An 18181-nucleotide genomic window follows, 5' to 3' on the forward strand; every position below is an offset into this window, starting at 1 on the left:
TCAATGGAGGCTTCCTGTTATCTTTATTATATGGCAATTCATATTTGCAAGTACTGTCTCAGAAAGGAGATCAAGAGGTATCGGAGTTGGGTAACGGTTATGAGACCAAGGGATAATCAAGGCTTTTTTGTGTTTTGAACGTGCAATGCACTCTTTCTAGTGGAAAAAGTTGATGATTTCCTGCCTAATGGCCCGTGCTGCTGGCATGCTCCCCTCTCTCCTGGTCATTCTCATCATGATCAGGGATGTTCTTTCTCTTTCCGTTTTTGCAGATGGCAGACCCAATCCCCTTGTAGAGGCCAAATTACAGATGATGCAGCAAGCCACTAAAATTCTCAGAACCCTTGCTGGACTCTGCTGAAGGGCTTCCACAACCTATCCAGGCAATGGAAATGGGATTTAAGAATACAATGTTACTCAACCATTATTCATGTAGTCAAATTGATGAAAATCCAGCAGGGTGTAAAACGGGCTGCCAATTTGGCAGTAAAGCAAAATGGGCAAAAGCTAAGATGAATTTCATCCCCAATAGATTTTGGACTACCGTTGTTAGAAAGTACACCAACATTCCTCCAGCCTGACCAAATTTATACACCATGCCATATAAAATTACCATGTTCCTCCACTAATGTGCTTCAACTCCTCACTCCCAGTGCTGTTCTACCAGTCTGCAAAAAGAGCCTTTATGTAAATAATTTTTAAATCTAGAGTAAAAATACAAACCTCTGGACACTATACTAGGATCAAAGCAAATAAATACACTCTTTCCACAATGATGAACTTGACAGGTTCTACTATAATAGGAATAGAGCTAAAGTGAATTCTGGTGGCTGTATTTCATACTTACATAGAAACACTTAAGCAACTCGGGTTTCATCTATTTAATCAGTATGCACAGATTCCGAGTCAATCGGTGCAATTAATTATTTAGTCATCCTGGTTTCTTGTCTTAACTGTAAACCTGGAAATCTCTATCTTGTAGCAATTTCTATAGATGTTTACCTAAATAGCAATTATTTCATACACAGGAATTTTCAATTACTTACTTGATACCTGGCAATGGTACCGAAAACCACACGGGATCATGCCTGGGACGGGGGAGGGAGAGGAGGAAACAAAAGAACAATAAGTAACTTTAAGAGTTTGTGTAGTAGACAGTACACATTTGCACTTTTATTTTTGCAAAACAATTTCAGGAAAATGTTAGGAATTGGGACATCATGGTGGTTTAAAGCCAAAATTCTCCTTCGATTTCAACAAGGATAGAAGACTTCTACATGCCTGGTAAGAAAATCAATTTTACATAGTTCTACAGTCCATATAAAAACACACACAGATTACTGGCTTCAATTCTCATTTCCAAATCCCATTTAAAAATAAATAAATACTACATAAAAGGATCAGTTCTTCCTTGAAGCACTAATAATATACAAAAGCTAAATGTGCAAGAAACAACATTCTTACAATTGCCTAATTCATTGACCACAAACAAACCACTATATTTCAAAATAAATTTTAAATCTATAAAATTACCCATGTTTAATTAACGCATATGTAAATCCACTATCCTGAAAGGCCTGTTACCCCAGCAAAAAAAAGTAATGTGGCAGTAAATCAATTGCAGCAGCAACACATCACATGATGACTGCCAAGAATAACCCTCTTCACCACTCTTATGCTCAAATGAAGAGCAATCTGCTGAAGAATGGCAAGCAGCCACATGATTTAGTTTTAAATGCATGTTCACTAGTTGCCATGGTTGAGCAATAAATTAAAGTGAGATTTTTTTTCAAATCACTATCAGGGAAGATGTACTTCATGCACCATGTATAATAAAATAAAACATATTTCTTGAACTGTACAGAGAAAAGCTTCCCCACATATCAGCAATTTTACCAAGAGCTGAGTTAGGAAAAAATATCTTCTGTCAATTGCCCACCAGTGTAAAGATCATAGCTTGAAGTTGTCTAATGCATTTTCCATTCTGCACTTCACTCCAAGAAGTACAGCATTACTATGTTCAAATTGAGCTTGGTAACTATGCAATACAATTTCCACAAGAGGTTTTTTTTTTTTTTTTTTTTTTTTAAAGTCCATGAGAGTTATTATAAAGTATATTTTGGGCACTCTTCTAGCCACTTAATGGCCACATTCAGTACGTCACTTTCTAGTGATCCAACAGGTGTGCGCAAAAAGCACAAACATTAGTATTATTGGTTAGACTTGCCACAGACCAATTCCTAATTTCTCTCCCAGCCCCTACTCCTCAGCCTCCCTAGATAGCATCCATCTACAGTCTCCACCCACAGCCATCTCCCCATTATCTGATCCCAACCCCACAAGACTCATTCATTAGGCCACTTGCTCTTCCTACTCCGTCTCTCCTGGAGAGAGCAGGATCCCACCCCATGCGTTCGGAGACGTGGAACAATTGCTGGCAGAGACCCACCCAAGTGCTCTGATCCCTGCCCAAGTCCAGTCCCACCAAAATGCTGTGCCCAGGTCGAGGCCCAGCCATTCCCTCCAAGGCCTAATTAAACAGGTTTAATAGTTGTGGTTACAGAATACCGCAAAATATATATAAATCTACTTACGGTGACGCCATTCACCAAGGCGGAGTTGCTTAGAACTAATATACCCTCATAGTTTCATAAGCAATACTGCAGGAGATGCACAAGTTACTTCTGATTTATAAAGCAAAACCTTATGGAATGTTGTACTGCACAGCAGAATGCGAGCAATGTTTACTTCCCCCCTTCCACCACGAGACTAATGTACAACAGTACTTGGCAGAGGAGTGGGTTTGGATATAAATGTATAAAATGACCGGTTTTAGTTCCCGAGCCCCAATTTGTTTCATTATCCAATAATGGTATAACCATCCCTGTTAGTGAGAAATCTATTATAAGCAAACTTTTCTCATCCCAAACTATGGCAAAGAACAAGACTACATTTCCCTTATTCCATAAGTACGGAACAAAGTGCATTGTTACTCACCTGGATCAATGAAGCAATGAAACTCACTGATAATGCCATTCTTCATTGAATATTTAACACAAGCCATCTCACAAGGCAGAAAGCGTTGTTCACAGCTTGGGGGAAGATCTGCCAGGCTCAGAAAACTGACAAAATGGAAAGTCTCATCACAAACCCCTTTGGGAGAGGGAAAAACAGTTGTGATTTTCATCATTATCTGTATAGAAATGTTACGCAAGGTAGCTATTTTTAAGCTAAATTGAATTATTTTACAATGACACACCATTTATAGGAATGTTGCATCAAGATAATAAAAAATATATAAAGACTGTTTCAATAACCAGTCACAATTACAAAACACATTTCAACAGTAACTGATTTAAATACGCAGATGAACAAGGCTAGTTCAATACCAATGTGTCAGGAGGTCCAGGTAACACGAAAAGATGACATCCAGTATCTGAATTATTGTTCACTTTGGTGAAGAGGTTATAGCCATGTATTTTTGTGAATATGAACTGCTGCTCACAATTTACATTAACAATTTAGACTTAGGAATGAAAAACACAATTTATAAATTTGCAGATGACATCAAATTTGGGGGGGGGGGGGGAGGCAATACAGGAAAATTTGGTTTATCCAGAGGTTAACTGTCCGGAATGCTCGAGCCACCGGCAAAAATCAGGAGCCGTTTCGTTAGTTTTTTTTTCTTTTCGTTGCTTTTTTTTCCCCACCAGTCAGGCTCTGCAAGGTCTCGCTGAAGCTGTTGCTAAGCTACAGAGACGCTTGCAAGGTACGGCCGACTGTTTAGAAGCTGGGTTTGTTGCCAGATACGGAGCTCCGTATGTTTCAACATTTGCGCTGGTTTGTCCGGCAGTTTTGATGGGACGGCAACAGCTCGGTCCCGTCAGTGCCGGATATCAAAGTTTCCTGTACTGAGGAGGACTTCAACAAGTTACAGGAGGATATTAATAAACTTGCAGAATGGGCAAATGAAACTCAACACAGATAAATGTGAGGTATTACATTTTGGTCGGAAGAATAGGGAGGTCACTTATCACTTGGAGGGTGCGAGTCTAGGTGGGGTAGAGGAACAAAGGGATCTAGGAGTACAAATACACAAATCACTAAAAGTTGTGACACAGGTCAGCAAGGCCATAAAAAGCACAAACCAAGCACTAGGGTTTATTTCTAGAGAGATAGAACTGAAAAGTAGGGAAGTTATGCTAGGCACTGGAGAGGGTGCAGAGAAGATTTACAAGGATGATACCAGAAATGCAAGGGTATACATATCAGGAAAGGATGAACAGGCTGGGTCTCTCTTCTCTTGAAAAAAGGCTGAGGGGTGACCCAATAAAAGGTCTTTAAAATTATGAAAGGTTGTGATAAGAGTGGATACCGAGAGAATGTTTCCACTTGTGGGGAAGAGCATAACTAGAGACCATCAATATAAGATAGTCACCAAGAAATCCAATGGGGAATTCAGAAGAATCTTCTTTACCCAAAGAATGGCGAGAATGTGGAACTCGCTACCACAGGGAGCAGTTGAAGCAAATATTTTGATGCATTTAAGGGGAGGCTGGACAAACATATGAGGGAGAAGGAAATAGAGGGTTATGGTGATAGCTTTAGATGAGGAAAGACCGGAGAAGGCTCGAGCGGAACATAAACGCCAGCATGGACTGGTTGGGCCAAATGGCCGGTTTCTGTGCCGTATATCCGATGTAAAATTGAGAATTATAATTAAGGCAATCAAGTTTAAAATCTCACAAAAGTTACCTGAGGAATGTTATATTCAAGTTACAACTGCCACTGAACCATCATGAAAACAGCTCATCTCCCTAGGATCATCCTTATGATGATCACCAAAGAGTAAAGTAATCCCAATACCATTTTTCTCATGTTACAATTATTGTTCAGTACTTTCTACTTACGGCAAGTGGTGCCTGTAATGTAAATTGTAACAAGTTTGATCATTTTGAAAAAGTCTTTAAAGCCCATCGATACATGGTTTTTGGTTAAATGTGTTAACTTTATCAAAATCATATTTGAAACAACCCATTTTATTTCATCCTCACAAGAACATAGAAACACAGAAGATAGGAGCAGGAGTAGGCCATTCGGCCCTTCGAGCCTGCTCTGCCATTCAATGAGATCATGGCTGATCATCCAAACTCAGTACCCTGTCCCTGCCTTCTCCCCATATCCCTTGATCCCTTTAGCCTTAAGAAATATATCCAACTCTTTCTTGAATATATTTAATGAACTGGCCTCCACCGCCCTCTGTGACAGAGAATTCCACAGGTTCACCACTCTCTGGGTGAAGAAATTCCTCCTCATTTCAGTCCTAAATGGCTTACCCCTTATCCTTAGACTATGACCCCTGGTTCTGGACTCTCCAGCCATCAGAAACATCCTTCCTGCATCTAGTCTGTCCAGGCCTGACAGAATTTTATAGGTTTCGACGAGATCCCCTCTCAATCTTCTAAACTCCAGTGAGTATAAGCCCAATCGACACAATCTCTCCTCATAAGTCATTCCTGCCATCCCAGGTATCAGCCTGGTGAATCTTCGCTGCACTCCTTCCATGGCAAGAACGTCCTTCCTCAGGTAAGGCGACCAAAACTGCACACAATACTCAAGGTGTGGTCTCACCAAGGCCCTGTACAACTGTAGCAAGACATCCTTGTTCCTGTACTCGAACCCTCTTGCTACGAAGGCCAACATACCATTTGCCTTCTTAACCGCCTGCTGCACCTGCATGCTTACCTTCAGCGACTGGTGCACAAGAACACCCAGGTCTCTTTGCACTTCCCCTTCTCCCAATCTATTGCCATTCAAATAATAATCTGCCTTCCTGTTTTTGCCACCAAAGTGGATAACCTCACATTTATCCACATTATAGTGCATTTGCCATGTTTCTGCCCAATCACCCAACCTGTCCAAATCGTACTGGAGTTTCATGACATCCTCCTCACAGCATACCCTCCCACCCAGCTTTGGCTCGTCTGCAAATTTGGAGATATTACATCCAATTCCCTCGTCCAGATCATTATATATTGTGAACAGCTGGGGTCCTAGGACCGATCCTTGCAGTACCCCACTAGTCACTGCCTGCCACTCTGAAAACGACCCGTTTATTCCAACTCTTTGCTTTCTGTCCGCCAACTAGTTCTCTATCCAATTCAATACCTTGCCCCCAATCCCATGTGCCTTAATTTTGCACGCTAATCTCTTATGCGGGACCTTATCAAAAGCCTTCTGAAAGTCCAAATACACAACATCTACTGGTTCGCCCTTATCTATTTTACCAGTTACATCCTCAAAAAATTCCAGTAGTCAAGCATGATTTACCTTTTGTAAATTCATGTTGACTTTGTCCGATCCTGTCACTGCTTTCCAAGTGCTCTGCTATTACATCTTTTATAATGGACTCTAGCATTTTCCCCACTACCGATGTCAGGCTTACCAGTCTATAATTCCCCGCTTTTTCTCTACCACCTTTTTTGAATAGTGGGGTAACATTAGCTACCCTCCAATCCATGGGTACTGTTCCAGAGTCTATCGAGTTCTGGAAGATGACCAGCAATGCATCTACTATTTCTAGGGCCACTTCCTTAAGTATCCTGGGATGTAGATTATCAGGCCCTGGGGATTTAATCGGCCTTCAGTCCCATTAATTTTCCTAACACCATTTCCCTACAAATACTGATTTCTTTCAGTTCCACCCTTTCATCAGACCCCATGTTCCCCAGCATCTCTGGGAGGTTATTTGTGTCCTCCTTTGTGAAGACAGAACCAAAATATGTATTTAGTTGGTCTGCCATTTCTTTGTTCCCCATTATAAATTCCCCCGATTCTGACTGCAAGGGACCTACGCTTGACTTCACCAATCTTTTTCTCTTCACATATCTATAAAAGCTTTTACAGTCAGTTTTTATGTTCCCTGCAAGCTTACTCTCATATTCTATTTTCCCTTTCTTAATTAATCCCTTTGTCCGCCTTTGTTGAATCCTAAACTGCTCCCAATCCTCAGGATTATTGCTTTTTCTGGCCAATTTATATGTCCTCTCCTTGGATCTTATGCTATCCCTAATTTCCCTTGTTAGCCACGGTTGAGTCACCGTTTTTGTTTTATTTTTATGCCAAACTGGGAATGACAAATTCTGTAGCTCATCCATTCGGTCTTTGAATGTTTGCCATTGCCTATCCACCGTCAACCCTTTGAGTGCTATTCCCCAATCAACCCTACCCAACTCGCTCCTCAGACCATCGTAGTTTCCTTTATTTAAATGAGGACCCTAGTCTCTGAGTCAACTACTTCATTCTCCATCTTAATGAAGAATTCGATCATATTATGATCGCTCCGACCCAAGGGGCCTCGTACGACAAGATTGCTAATTAATCCTTTCTTGTTACATAATACCCAGTCTAAGATGGCCTGATCTCTGGTTGGTTCTCGACATATTGGTCCAGGAAACCATCCCGTATACACTCCAGGAATTCCTCCTCCACAGTATTGTAACTAATTTGGTTGGCCCAATCTATATGTAAATTAAAGTCACCCATGATGACTGCCGTGCCCTTATTGCACGCTTCTTTAATTTCCCTTTTAATGCCATCCCCAACCTCCGCCTTACTGTTTGGAGGTCTATATACCACTCCCAACGTTTTTTTCCCCTTAGTATTTCTCAATTCTACCCATACAGATTCCACATCATCAGAGCTAACATCCTTCATTCCAATTGTGTTAATCCCTTCTTTAACCAGTAATGCTACCCCACCTCCCTTTCCTTTTTGCCTATCTTTCCTGAATATCGAATACCCCTGGATGTTGAGTTCCCAGTCTTGGCCATCCTAGAGCCACGTTTCGGTAATCCCAACCAAATCATATTCGTTTACTTCTATTTGCACAGCCAATTCATCCACCTTATTACAAATGCTCCTCGCATTAAGACACAAAGCCTTCAGGCTTGTTTTTTTAACACTCTTGGACCTATTTGAATTATTATTTACTGTGGCCACATTTGATTGAAACCGTTGATTTCTCTGACTGCCACTTTTGTTTTTCTCCTTCCTATCTTTTGCTTTTATCCTCGTTTCCCTTCCCTCTGTCTCCCTGCTCAGGTTCCCAACCCCCTGCCATTTTAGTTTAAACCCTCCCCCACAGCACTAGCAAACACTCCCCCTAGGACATCAGTTCCAGCCCTGCCCAGGTGCAAACTGTCCGGTTTGAACTGGTCCCACCTCCCCCAGAACCGGTTCCAATGTCCCAGGAACTTGAATCCCTCCCCCGGCACCATTCCTCTACACCAACCCTATCGTCATTAGATTCAGAGCTCATGCTCATAAGCCATTCTTCGCAGCTCTTCCCTCTTACATTATGAATCAGACTCTTTCCTCTCCCCCGTACTCCACCCACGGCCTGGAGGGCCCTCTATGTTGCAGCAACCAGACGCAGTACTCCAGATACAACCTTATGAGGGCATTCTGCAGCTTTAGTATGACGTTTAGGTAATTAAACTCAACTGATTTGGCAGTATAAATTAGCATCCTAGTCACTTTTTTATTGCTGCCTCATATTGTTTGGTCACAGTAAACGATGCATCAGCCAAATCCAAGTTTTCTCTCAACTTCCCCCTCAGCATATTCTAGCTCCTCATTCAGCATCTTCTACATACCCTTCCCCTTACAATTAGTCTATTTTTTCCCTTTAGCCAGTACTAACCCAGATCCAGCTGTTAACTTTAATATCCATTGACAGAGTTCATAACAGAGGGGTTTCTCAGCCAACACTTTAATCAAATGTTCTTTGGAGATTATTTAGTTGGTTCTTTCCTCCCCACCCCCAACCCCACCCCACCCCCCACAACCACAATCAATTTTGGATGTCACCTCATCAAAAAATATATATCTAGGCGGTTGTTCAGGCAAGATCTACCTCTTCCAAAGCCACGTTGGCTGTTATTTGTTAGGTTATTTTGATAACCATTTTATTTCCAATTATTGATTACATTAGTTTTCCAATTATTGAAGTCACCCAGAATTTGTGGTAGTAATAACGACAAGGCTGTCAGCGCTTTCCGTCATTACTGTGTAAAACTGACAGCAACTTCTGGCATCTGTACATGCGCAGTTTAACGCAGAAATCCAGAAGTTGCTGTCAGTGAAACCCTCCACAGGGTACGCTGCTGCCGTCTTCGCAGATGGAATCAACTAGAAATCACTGATTTGTTGTGAACTTTAACTACTTACACACTATTCTCGCTGTAAGGAGCAATGATAAAGCTAAGCCTTGTTCAATCAAGAGTAACTGAGTTTTTAACGATATACTAAGTCATAATTACTGCTGAACAACCTCACTGGCCCTGAAATCTAATTTTACAAGTGTGGAGTCTCATTCCCTCAGAAGATTTAAAAATTGCAGATTTAACTAAAAAAAAAAAAAAAAAATGTTTTTAAAGTTTGTGTTCTGATATTTACATTTCTCCCTTAACCCCATGTGCATATCTCAATCTTTATTTCGCTTTCCGTGCAATGATTGAAATGTGATTTATATTCCCTGCTTTTTACTTCCTACTTTGGCGTCTGAGAATTCTTCAATTTGATTGGCTAATTAGGCAACCTGCTGCCTGCCCTTTTGCTGGACACCACAGATCCCCTGTAAAAGGCGCTAAATTCAAAGTGAAGTCAGAATAGGGAAAGTCTGCACTCTAGAGCCCTATAAAACTTTGTGGACTGATTTTTTGGCCCCCACCCCCCACCAGCAACGAGCGTCGTTTCTTCGCCGCTGACCACTAAATCAGGGCCACGGTCTCTGTAGTTGTCAGGTATGGCTCAGTTGCCCTTCTTGAATAATGGAACTGCATTTGCCTATTTACAGTCTGTGGAAAGCACTTTTCAAAATCACTAATACTTCACAAATCCTTTCCCTGGTCTCTCCGAGAACATTTGCAGTACCCCTGCTCCTGTTGAGCTCAGCTAACTCGGGACATATTGGAAATTGAACCCGAGCTTTGTGTAACATCAAGCAATGCCTTCAACTATTCATCAGGGACCAAGCATGATTAGCACTGGATAAAATTGTGATGTTACACTGTAATTTCTATTACAGGGTCAAAACCCAGCATTATAATCACAAAAGGAGATATGCTTATTGAGCACTATAATAGCAAAACTAAACACAGCTTTTATTTTTAAACGTAAAAATCAGATTGCGCAACTCTTATATTTAATGAAGTGGCATACCTTCATCACTAGACCAGGACGTAGGTGGATTGCACATTCCCCTTGCTGTTACAGGGAATGTGGGGTTCTGTAACTGTAAGAGAAATTAATAACAAATTATGGTGAGAGTTGGCACAAAAACCATCGTCTGCTCAGACACCATGGTACCCATTCATGATGTTAATTAGGTGCAGTAATACATAACAAAATGCACTTAGAGCTCTCTTAGCCTAACAAAGCATCCCAGGGTTCTATTCATAGGCAAAAATAGATGCTGAAAGCATTAGGAGAAAAATTAGTGGAAGTGACCAAAGGTTTGGTCAAAGAGCTAGGTTTTAAGGAAGCTTTTCAAAGTTAGGATTCCCTTTCCTTTTCTACTTTTCTCTTCTAATACAATTGAATGTGACATTGGAATCGAGTCCACCGCAAGAGGTGGGTTTTCACCACTAACACTACATTTTGACTTTCCTCTCCCCCCACCCCGCACCCCCCAAAACTCCTTTTTGATCACTTTCATTCTAACTGGAAAACCTGCTGGTCTGTGTACCATCCCCATGTGAAAACACAGGTGGCAAGCTACACTCAGTCTGCAGGGTTCACATTGTACATTTCTATTCCAGGGAGGTACGAATGTCAGTCAAGACAAATGGCTAGTTATACCAGGCATTGCAATTATCTGTAGCATTTCTGGAAATGGGGCAAATGGCACTCATCCCACTCAATTCAGAGAAAGTGGAGCCCTGTACTTGTATACTTCAATGAAGGTACATAGCTGCGCTCACCGGCCTTCAACTGATTTTACATTTTTTCATATTGGAGAGAGTTGACAGAATAATCATCTCTTTTTCTAACATTAGAAATTCATACACAGTAAAGTAGGTCACTTGTGCAGACATTAAACTTCATGTCTGAACTTTAAAAGTCATTTTCTATGAGCTGCAGTTATACTACAGTCAAAATATAGCATATGGGGTGAAAACCCACCTCTTGCGGTGGTCTCACTTCCAACGTCGCATTCAAATGGTATCAGAAGAGGAGAAAGGAAAGATTTAAAAAAAAAAAAAATTAATCCCAAGGCACTGACTTCTGCAAGGATACATTTGACCAATAAATGAAAAAAAATATAAACAACATCTACTTTAATGTCATGAGAGTTGAGTGAAAAAGTCTGACCTGACATTTTACAATTAGTGTGTGTGAGGTACAGGCTGCCTTCAGTTAGAAATAGAAAGTAGTGTTGGATTTTATTTATTTATTTATTTATTTTAAATCGAGCTCCTGTTTGGGTGCAAACAGGTAGTCAAGGCCCATTTCAATTTTTCAGGTCAAGCAAGGATAATGGGTAGGAGATAATGGAACTAATCTGTGGCGTAGGGAGAGGAAAGGGGAGGGGCCGGGTGGAAAGAGAGAGGGGAGAGGAAGAGGGGAGAGGGAGGGAGTGCTGAGGAAGGGGAATTCAGATTAGCAGTGGTAGGGGGATTGTGGATACTTTGCCCAAGTGACCATTCTTCATGCGTGAGCATAGTGTGTCTGCAGGATATTCAGCTGTGGAAGGTGTCACAAACAAACCTTAATTCTGTCCCCACTCAATGTCCAGACAAGCATACATTTCAGCAGGAGTCACTGAAGAGTGATGATGAACAGGAAAGCCGAGCTAACTTCCCCCTCCCTAGCCGGTGACCGCTGAGTTAACTGCAGTGTCACAATTACTAGCCACACTAGACCAGCTCAGTCAGCATACACCAGAAACTGAACCTGGAACCTTCTGTTGTGTTTGGTTCCGTACTACACTAGTCAGTGCCGTTACTCCTCAAGACATTGGGCAAGCTTGGAGGAGAGCGAGGGGAAAAGCACACTTTAAAAAACATCTCCTTTATCCTCCATGAATGAATTACCTTTTGTAACTCTCCAATTAGAATTTACCCAAATTTATGGCTAAAAATCAGGAGAAAAAAAACTGGTGTGGAGGCAGGAAAAAGGGAATGTAAATCTCATCCTGTAAAATGTAGTTTATTATAACGGCCCTCCAAAGGTAACAATAAAAACACGCTGACCTGTTTTCTTGTAGGTTTGCTCAATGCCTTGTTGCTTTTGTCTTTCCATTGATGGGCCATCTGTGCAAACTTCTCTTTTTCCAGTGCAGTCAGTGACTTCAATAAAGAGTAAATACAATTAGCACTGTATAGAGATTGCAATATCCATGTTCTTCTCTTAGTTTTTAAAAACACTGATGTAAAAAAAGTTGGGAATTTATCCATTTGACAGCTGTCATGTGGGAGCACTGGATTCCTCCCACCCCTTCCACCCCCCGCCCGAGATTTTATATTACTAGATTAAAAGCAAAGTCCCAATTGACCCTTTATGACCAAAAGATTGTCATCTCAAACTTGAGTCATGTGACCAATAAATGGAAAACAAAATCTATTTCAAAGTCGTGAGGGTTGAGCAAAAGTTGGACTGCAGGAGCCTAAAATGTTACCATTAGTGTGTGTGAGGTACAGTTAGAAACAGAAATTACTGTTGTATTTTATTTTATAACGAGTCGATCTCCTTTGGTGTTGCAAATAGCTGGTCGAGACCAATTTGAATTTTTCATTTAAGGCAGGAATAAAGGGTGGGGGATAATGGAACCAATGTGCGGGAGTAGAGGGAAGCAGGGGAGGGAAGAAGCATTGCCCCACAATTGTTGGAGTATGGAACACTTTGTCACAGGGAGATGGTTGAGACAAAGACTACCGAATCTTTTTTGTGGAAAATTGGATACATATTTGAAGTAGAAAAGCTGGGGAAGAGAGCAAGGCAGTGGGATTAGTTCTGGATATCTCTAGCATAGAGCCATCACAGACACAAGGGCCTAAACTTGTATGGTTCATTCCACTGGTCCTCCAAGTTTCATATCATCTGCAAATTATACACATTTAAAAACTTACGTTTGGTTACTTTAATGGCAGGTCAGAAGCGACAATGGCATCCTCACCTTCTGACATTAAACTATAACTAGTCAGAGAGCTCAGTATTTGTTGAGAAGCTCAGTGCTTGGCAATGCCAGCAAAATGTAACAGATGCCAACCCTCTGCCTTCAGAACGGCCAATTCACTATTTTGGACCCATCTGCTTGGTTGTCATAGTGGCTCCTCGAACAAGGTTTCTAGCTCTGCTGGTAGCTTTCTAAAATGCTCAAGGCACTTATAACATACCTTCTCAATAAAGGCTATGTCAAGATAGGAAAGAGAGATAGAACAAGTTCAGACAAAAGAGAGCGGGGGAGCAAGAGGGCAGAAACACAAGGGGAGGGAGAGAATGTGGCAGAGATATATAGAGGGACTTCCAGACACAGAACCAAAAGATGCACATGGAGACAGAAAAACACACATGTAGGATTAGCAAGAAAGAGAACTACAAACACACAAAGGTATAATGTAATTTTTTCTCCAGTGTCATGATTTTGCTTCAACAAAATTAGGTGTGCCCAACCAATCCTGTAAACTGTTTATTACCAATTATCACTTGGGGATGGCTTTGTGCTGTCATCAACAAATTATGTTACTAAAATGAATTTACTGTAATGAGTTTCCAGGGCACCAAATAACTGGAAGTGGCTCCTCTGCAACATCAGACAACCACAACAACAAATACAGGTAGACTACCCTTTGTCCGAACTTCCGAAAACCGAAACCCTCTAAAAACCGAAGGTTTTTTCGTTCAGCGTAAATCGTGCGCACGACATGACCAGAGTGGCGCACGACCCCGACCCCCGCTGATGACCCCCCGCCGACCCCGACTCCCCCCCCCCCCCGCCGACCCCGACTACCCCCCCCGCGGACCGACCCCCGCCGACAAATTTCCCAGTCTTATAAAATACCTTCCGAAATCCGAAATTTTCCGAAAACCGAAACACGGCTGGTCCCGAGGTTTTCGGATAAAGGATAGTCTACCTGTAGTAATAAATGGTCTCCAACTGCTTAGTACGTCACACGAAGACAGGAGCCTACTGGGTGAGCGGGAAATAACAGATACTAGGTACAAGCACAAAAGGAGGCAAACTAATTCAAATGAAATCCACCTTTAAATTAATTTTAAACGTCAAGTTTTTGATGAGGAGCAGAGCAAAGGGAAGTGTCCAGCAGATAGTGTTGCTGCCACTTTTGTTAACTCTGAAAACCCAATGGCAGAATCGGAGTACACTCAAAATGCTGGAAAATTCACCAACATATAAATATTTATACACCTCAGATGCACCTAGAAAATAGACTTTACACCACTAGACTTCATTTTAAAAAATCCTAAATTCCCACCGCCAAAATTGCACTTGTGGTCTTTAGATATCCTCTCCCCGCCATGATGGAACATTAGGTATAGTGCAGCCGAAGTCATGTTAAGTCCATGTCCCAAAGCACTCCCATTGCAACCACGTTTCCTATCACACATCATAACACTGGGATTCAGTTTTCACAGGAAAACAAACCTGAATGTAATCCCAAAACAGCAATAAAAAGCCTGAAATCCAATGAAATAAAAAATAATTTAACATTCAATCATTTTGAAGCAGGGTCACTGGTCTTGATTCAGTATTTTTTTTTTTTGGAGTGGAGTGGTCAGCTTTTCTTGAAGCTGGTGCTCAGCTTTCAACCAGTTTTGTTGTAACTCAGAAATAACAACAGAAAATGCTGGAAATACTCAGCAGGCCAGGCAACATCATGGAGAGAGAAACAAACAGTTAACGTTTCAGGTCTGGGACCCTTCATCAGAACTGGAAAAAGCTGGAGATGTAACAGATATTAAGCAGGTGCAGAGACAGGGGGGGGGGGGGTGTTTAGGAGGGGAGGAAGGAATTGAAAGAACATCCTGTACTTTTGTAAGAGGCAGGAAAAATAAAATGTTGCAAATGGGAATGGCAAAATCATACAGCATGAAAAATGGGGGCAGGGATAATTCCCTCCCTCCTCCTCCTCACTCTGAAGGGCCAGTCCCTGCAGTGTAGGGGCGCCCAGGCCAGGCCGGCATCCTTACCATCCAGGCCGAGCTGCAGAGCGGGACCGCGTCCTTCAGCCCCTTCACCTCGATTCCCTTCTGCCTCAGCTCCGGGATCTTCTCCATCATGAAGAAATAATAGGGGTTCCTCAGCGGCTTTTTATGCGCCATCGTAACCAGGGCCAAGAGTGGGCCTGAGAGACCCACGCACTCGCCGAACCGAACCAGTGGGCCTGAGAGACCCACGCACTCGCCGAACCGAGCCCAGCCCGGCCCGTCAGAGCCGCACTCAGATCACGAGGAGCAAAACGGCGGCAATCCCAGCAGCTTTCAGGGCGGGGCAATTGCTTGCAGGGTGCAATCATTGCATTTCAAACTGAGAAATAATTCCTGCTACATTGTGGAGCTGGCTGTTTTCGAAGACAATCTTTATAATGCAAAGTTTGCCACACCCAAGCAATGTGCTTCTTTTTATAACTTGCTCAGTTGTATTGATTGCAGTTAAAGGTGTATCCTGTTCCACGACCGGAGGGCTGGAGTGCATCGTTCTCGCCAAGAACAATATTTTACTTTAAATTTAATATGTTTAATTTAATTATAATGCACAGTTGATTTTTTGGTGGCCCTTTAAAAAGGGGGCACTTGTTAACTCGTTGCTGACAATTGCAATAATGCCAAGCCCACCTTCTCATAAATCAGGAGACAAACGCTTAAAAATCAGGAGTTTTGGTAAGAAATCATGAGTTGGTATTTTTTGGTTTATAAACCTCATTAGTGGCATTATTTAATCACTAACAGGTCACAGCTGTTGTGTATGTACCTTTAAGAGAATAACTGGTCTCAGACTGCAGTACTGGCAGTGACCACCCCTGTATAAAAGGCGCTAGAGAGCCTCTGTTGTTTAGTTTCGTTTATGCCTTTCACCAGTAAAGATGTGTTTGTTTTCTCTCCTGCTAGTCCGTGTCTCAATCATTCACGGACTTAACACTGGCGACGAGTAAGAAACGAACTTACCTGCAACTCAGCAGCAGCTCCGATGACGTTGTTGAAGGTCGGAGCCAGAAAAAAAAAGAGGCCATTGAAACTCGAGAAACGGGCGTCGACCGTCAATCATCGATTTAAAAACTTGCAGGAGAGACTGTCCAGAGCCAGGCTGGGTTCCTCGGTCCGTGGTTTCCCAGCTAATCGGGCTGGTGGCAGGTAGTGCTCTGATCCTTCCTGGGCTGCGGCGGGCTGAAGCTCGATCGGGTGGCTTTTCAACGGGGCCGGGCAGCGAGTCGGGAAGCAAAGAGAGAGAGAGAGGGTGGAGCCGGTGCTTCGAAGCTGGGCAGCGTTCGGACCTCAGAAGAGGGAGGGAAGTGTCCCAGAGGGTCCGCTCCACGACGGGAAAATAATAAAAGAAAAAGAATACGCGCAAGAAACCGTGGAAAGCAGCGCTAACAACAGCGGGGAAGAAGGCAAAGCGTGGGAGGTGCCATTTTGTTAAATCGGGGAAGAAGGCAAAGCGCGGGAGGCGCCATTTTAGATTTGCAAGATGCCGAAGACTGGCTGTATCACTGCTTTTGATAATACATTAGAGGACTGGACCACGTATGTGGAAAGAGTCGAGGTATATTTCAAGGCTAACGATATAGCGGAGGGGAAAAAGGCATCGATATTGTTAAACTTAGTGGGCGCTAGAACGTACGGCCTATTGCGGGACCTGATTACTCCAGCCAAACCGAAGGCGAAGAGTTTTAACGAAATTGTTGCTGTCCTACAGGAACACTTAAACCCTGCACCGCTGTTGATAGCAGAAAGATTTAAATTCCACAGGAGAACTCGGCACAAAGATGAGAGCAATGCTGAGTATTTTACGGAACTACGCAAGCTATCAAAGCACTGCCAGTTCGGAGCAGGACTGGCAGATACCCTACGGGACAAATTTGTCTGTGGACTCCTGAGTGAAGGAACACAGAAGAAGTTACTCGCAGAAAAAGAGCTGACGCTAGATAAGGCTTTCAGCGTGGCAGTATCGTATGAAGCAGCAGCCAGGGGAGCTGCAGAAATTCAACAAAAACCACAGGAATACGGCACCCACGAAATGACACGGGGATTTGCAAAATGTTATCGCTGCGGCAGAACTAACCATGACCAGAAGGACTGCTGGTCCAAAGACAAAATATGCAGACAATGCGGGAAGATTGGACACATTGCATGAGTTTGTAGGTCTGGGAAGAAGACCAGCGACAACAAAAAGGCTACTAAGGAACCGTACAAGAAAGTATAAAAGATGACGGACAGTAGTTCCGAAGACCAGATGAGCGATAGTGAATCCGAGAACAGGAGATTAAGCTGTCTCAAACTTCACAATGTAATCGCAAAAGAGGATCACCGAACCATTTGGGTCACCCTCACGATAGCAGGGTCCCAAGTTAAAATGGAATTGGATACAGGATCAGCGCTAACCGTCATGAATCGACGAGACTACGAGCGGCTATTTTCACACATACCCTTGAGAGAGACATCCATCGTCTTGACGACGTATACAGGGCAAAAAGTATACCCCAGAGGAAAAATAAGGGTGCCTGTCGAATACAATGGCAAGAAAATACGGAAATTGTATCTCTACATACTGCCAAATGGTGGACCACCGTTATTGGGACGGGAATGGATCAGGAAGATAAACTTAGATTGGCATTCCATTCATGCAATGACGGTGGACGGTAAAAAAGATGAAGACGTCACTCCTGGACGATTGTCAACAATCTTAGCTAACGCCAAAGAGGTATTTCAACAAGAACTGGGCACGCTTAAAGGCGTAACCACCTCGATAAAAATAGAAGAGAATGCAGTTCCCAAGTTTTTCAAAGCGAGACCGGTACCATATGCAATTCGCCCAGCTGTCGAGGCAGAGCTGGAGAATCTGGAGAAGGCGAGCGTGTTGTCTAAGGTCGACTGGAGCGAGTGGGCGACACCCATCGTTCCTGTCATGAAGAAAACGTTAAGCAATAAGTCCGGAGAGCCA

At 42.6% G+C, this 18181-nt stretch overlaps 1 protein-coding gene across 3 annotated transcripts in view; it reads right to left on the reverse strand.

The window, feature by feature from the left end:
• Positions 1-15625, reverse strand: part of LOC147107658 (protein maelstrom homolog) — a 43797-nt gene extending 28172 nt beyond the window's left edge. Inside the window, exons 1-5 of one of the 3 annotated variants that reach the window (XM_086006878.1) lie at positions 15214-15623; positions 12258-12353; positions 10225-10297; positions 2998-3153; positions 1047-1088 (exon numbers count right to left, since the gene is read on the reverse strand). In XM_086006878.1, the coding sequence (XP_085863004.1) occupies positions 1047-1088; positions 2998-3153; positions 10225-10297; positions 12258-12353; positions 15214-15345 (499 nt within the window). In that variant the 5' untranslated portion in view covers positions 15346-15623. Of the gene's footprint in view, positions 1-1046; positions 1089-2997; positions 3154-10224; positions 10298-11187; positions 11205-12257; positions 12354-15213 lie in introns of those variants that run through there. The other 2 variants (XM_086006879.1, XM_086006880.1) reach the window with 2 other exon arrangements.
• Between the last annotated feature and the right edge of the window lie 2556 nt (positions 15626-18181).

Source organism: Somniosus microcephalus, chromosome 14 (genome assembly GCF_052327205.1).
Source record: "Somniosus microcephalus isolate GS21.2 chromosome 14, FLI_Smic_1.0, whole genome shotgun sequence".
Taxonomy (NCBI): domain Eukaryota; kingdom Metazoa; phylum Chordata; class Chondrichthyes; order Squaliformes; family Somniosidae; genus Somniosus; species Somniosus microcephalus.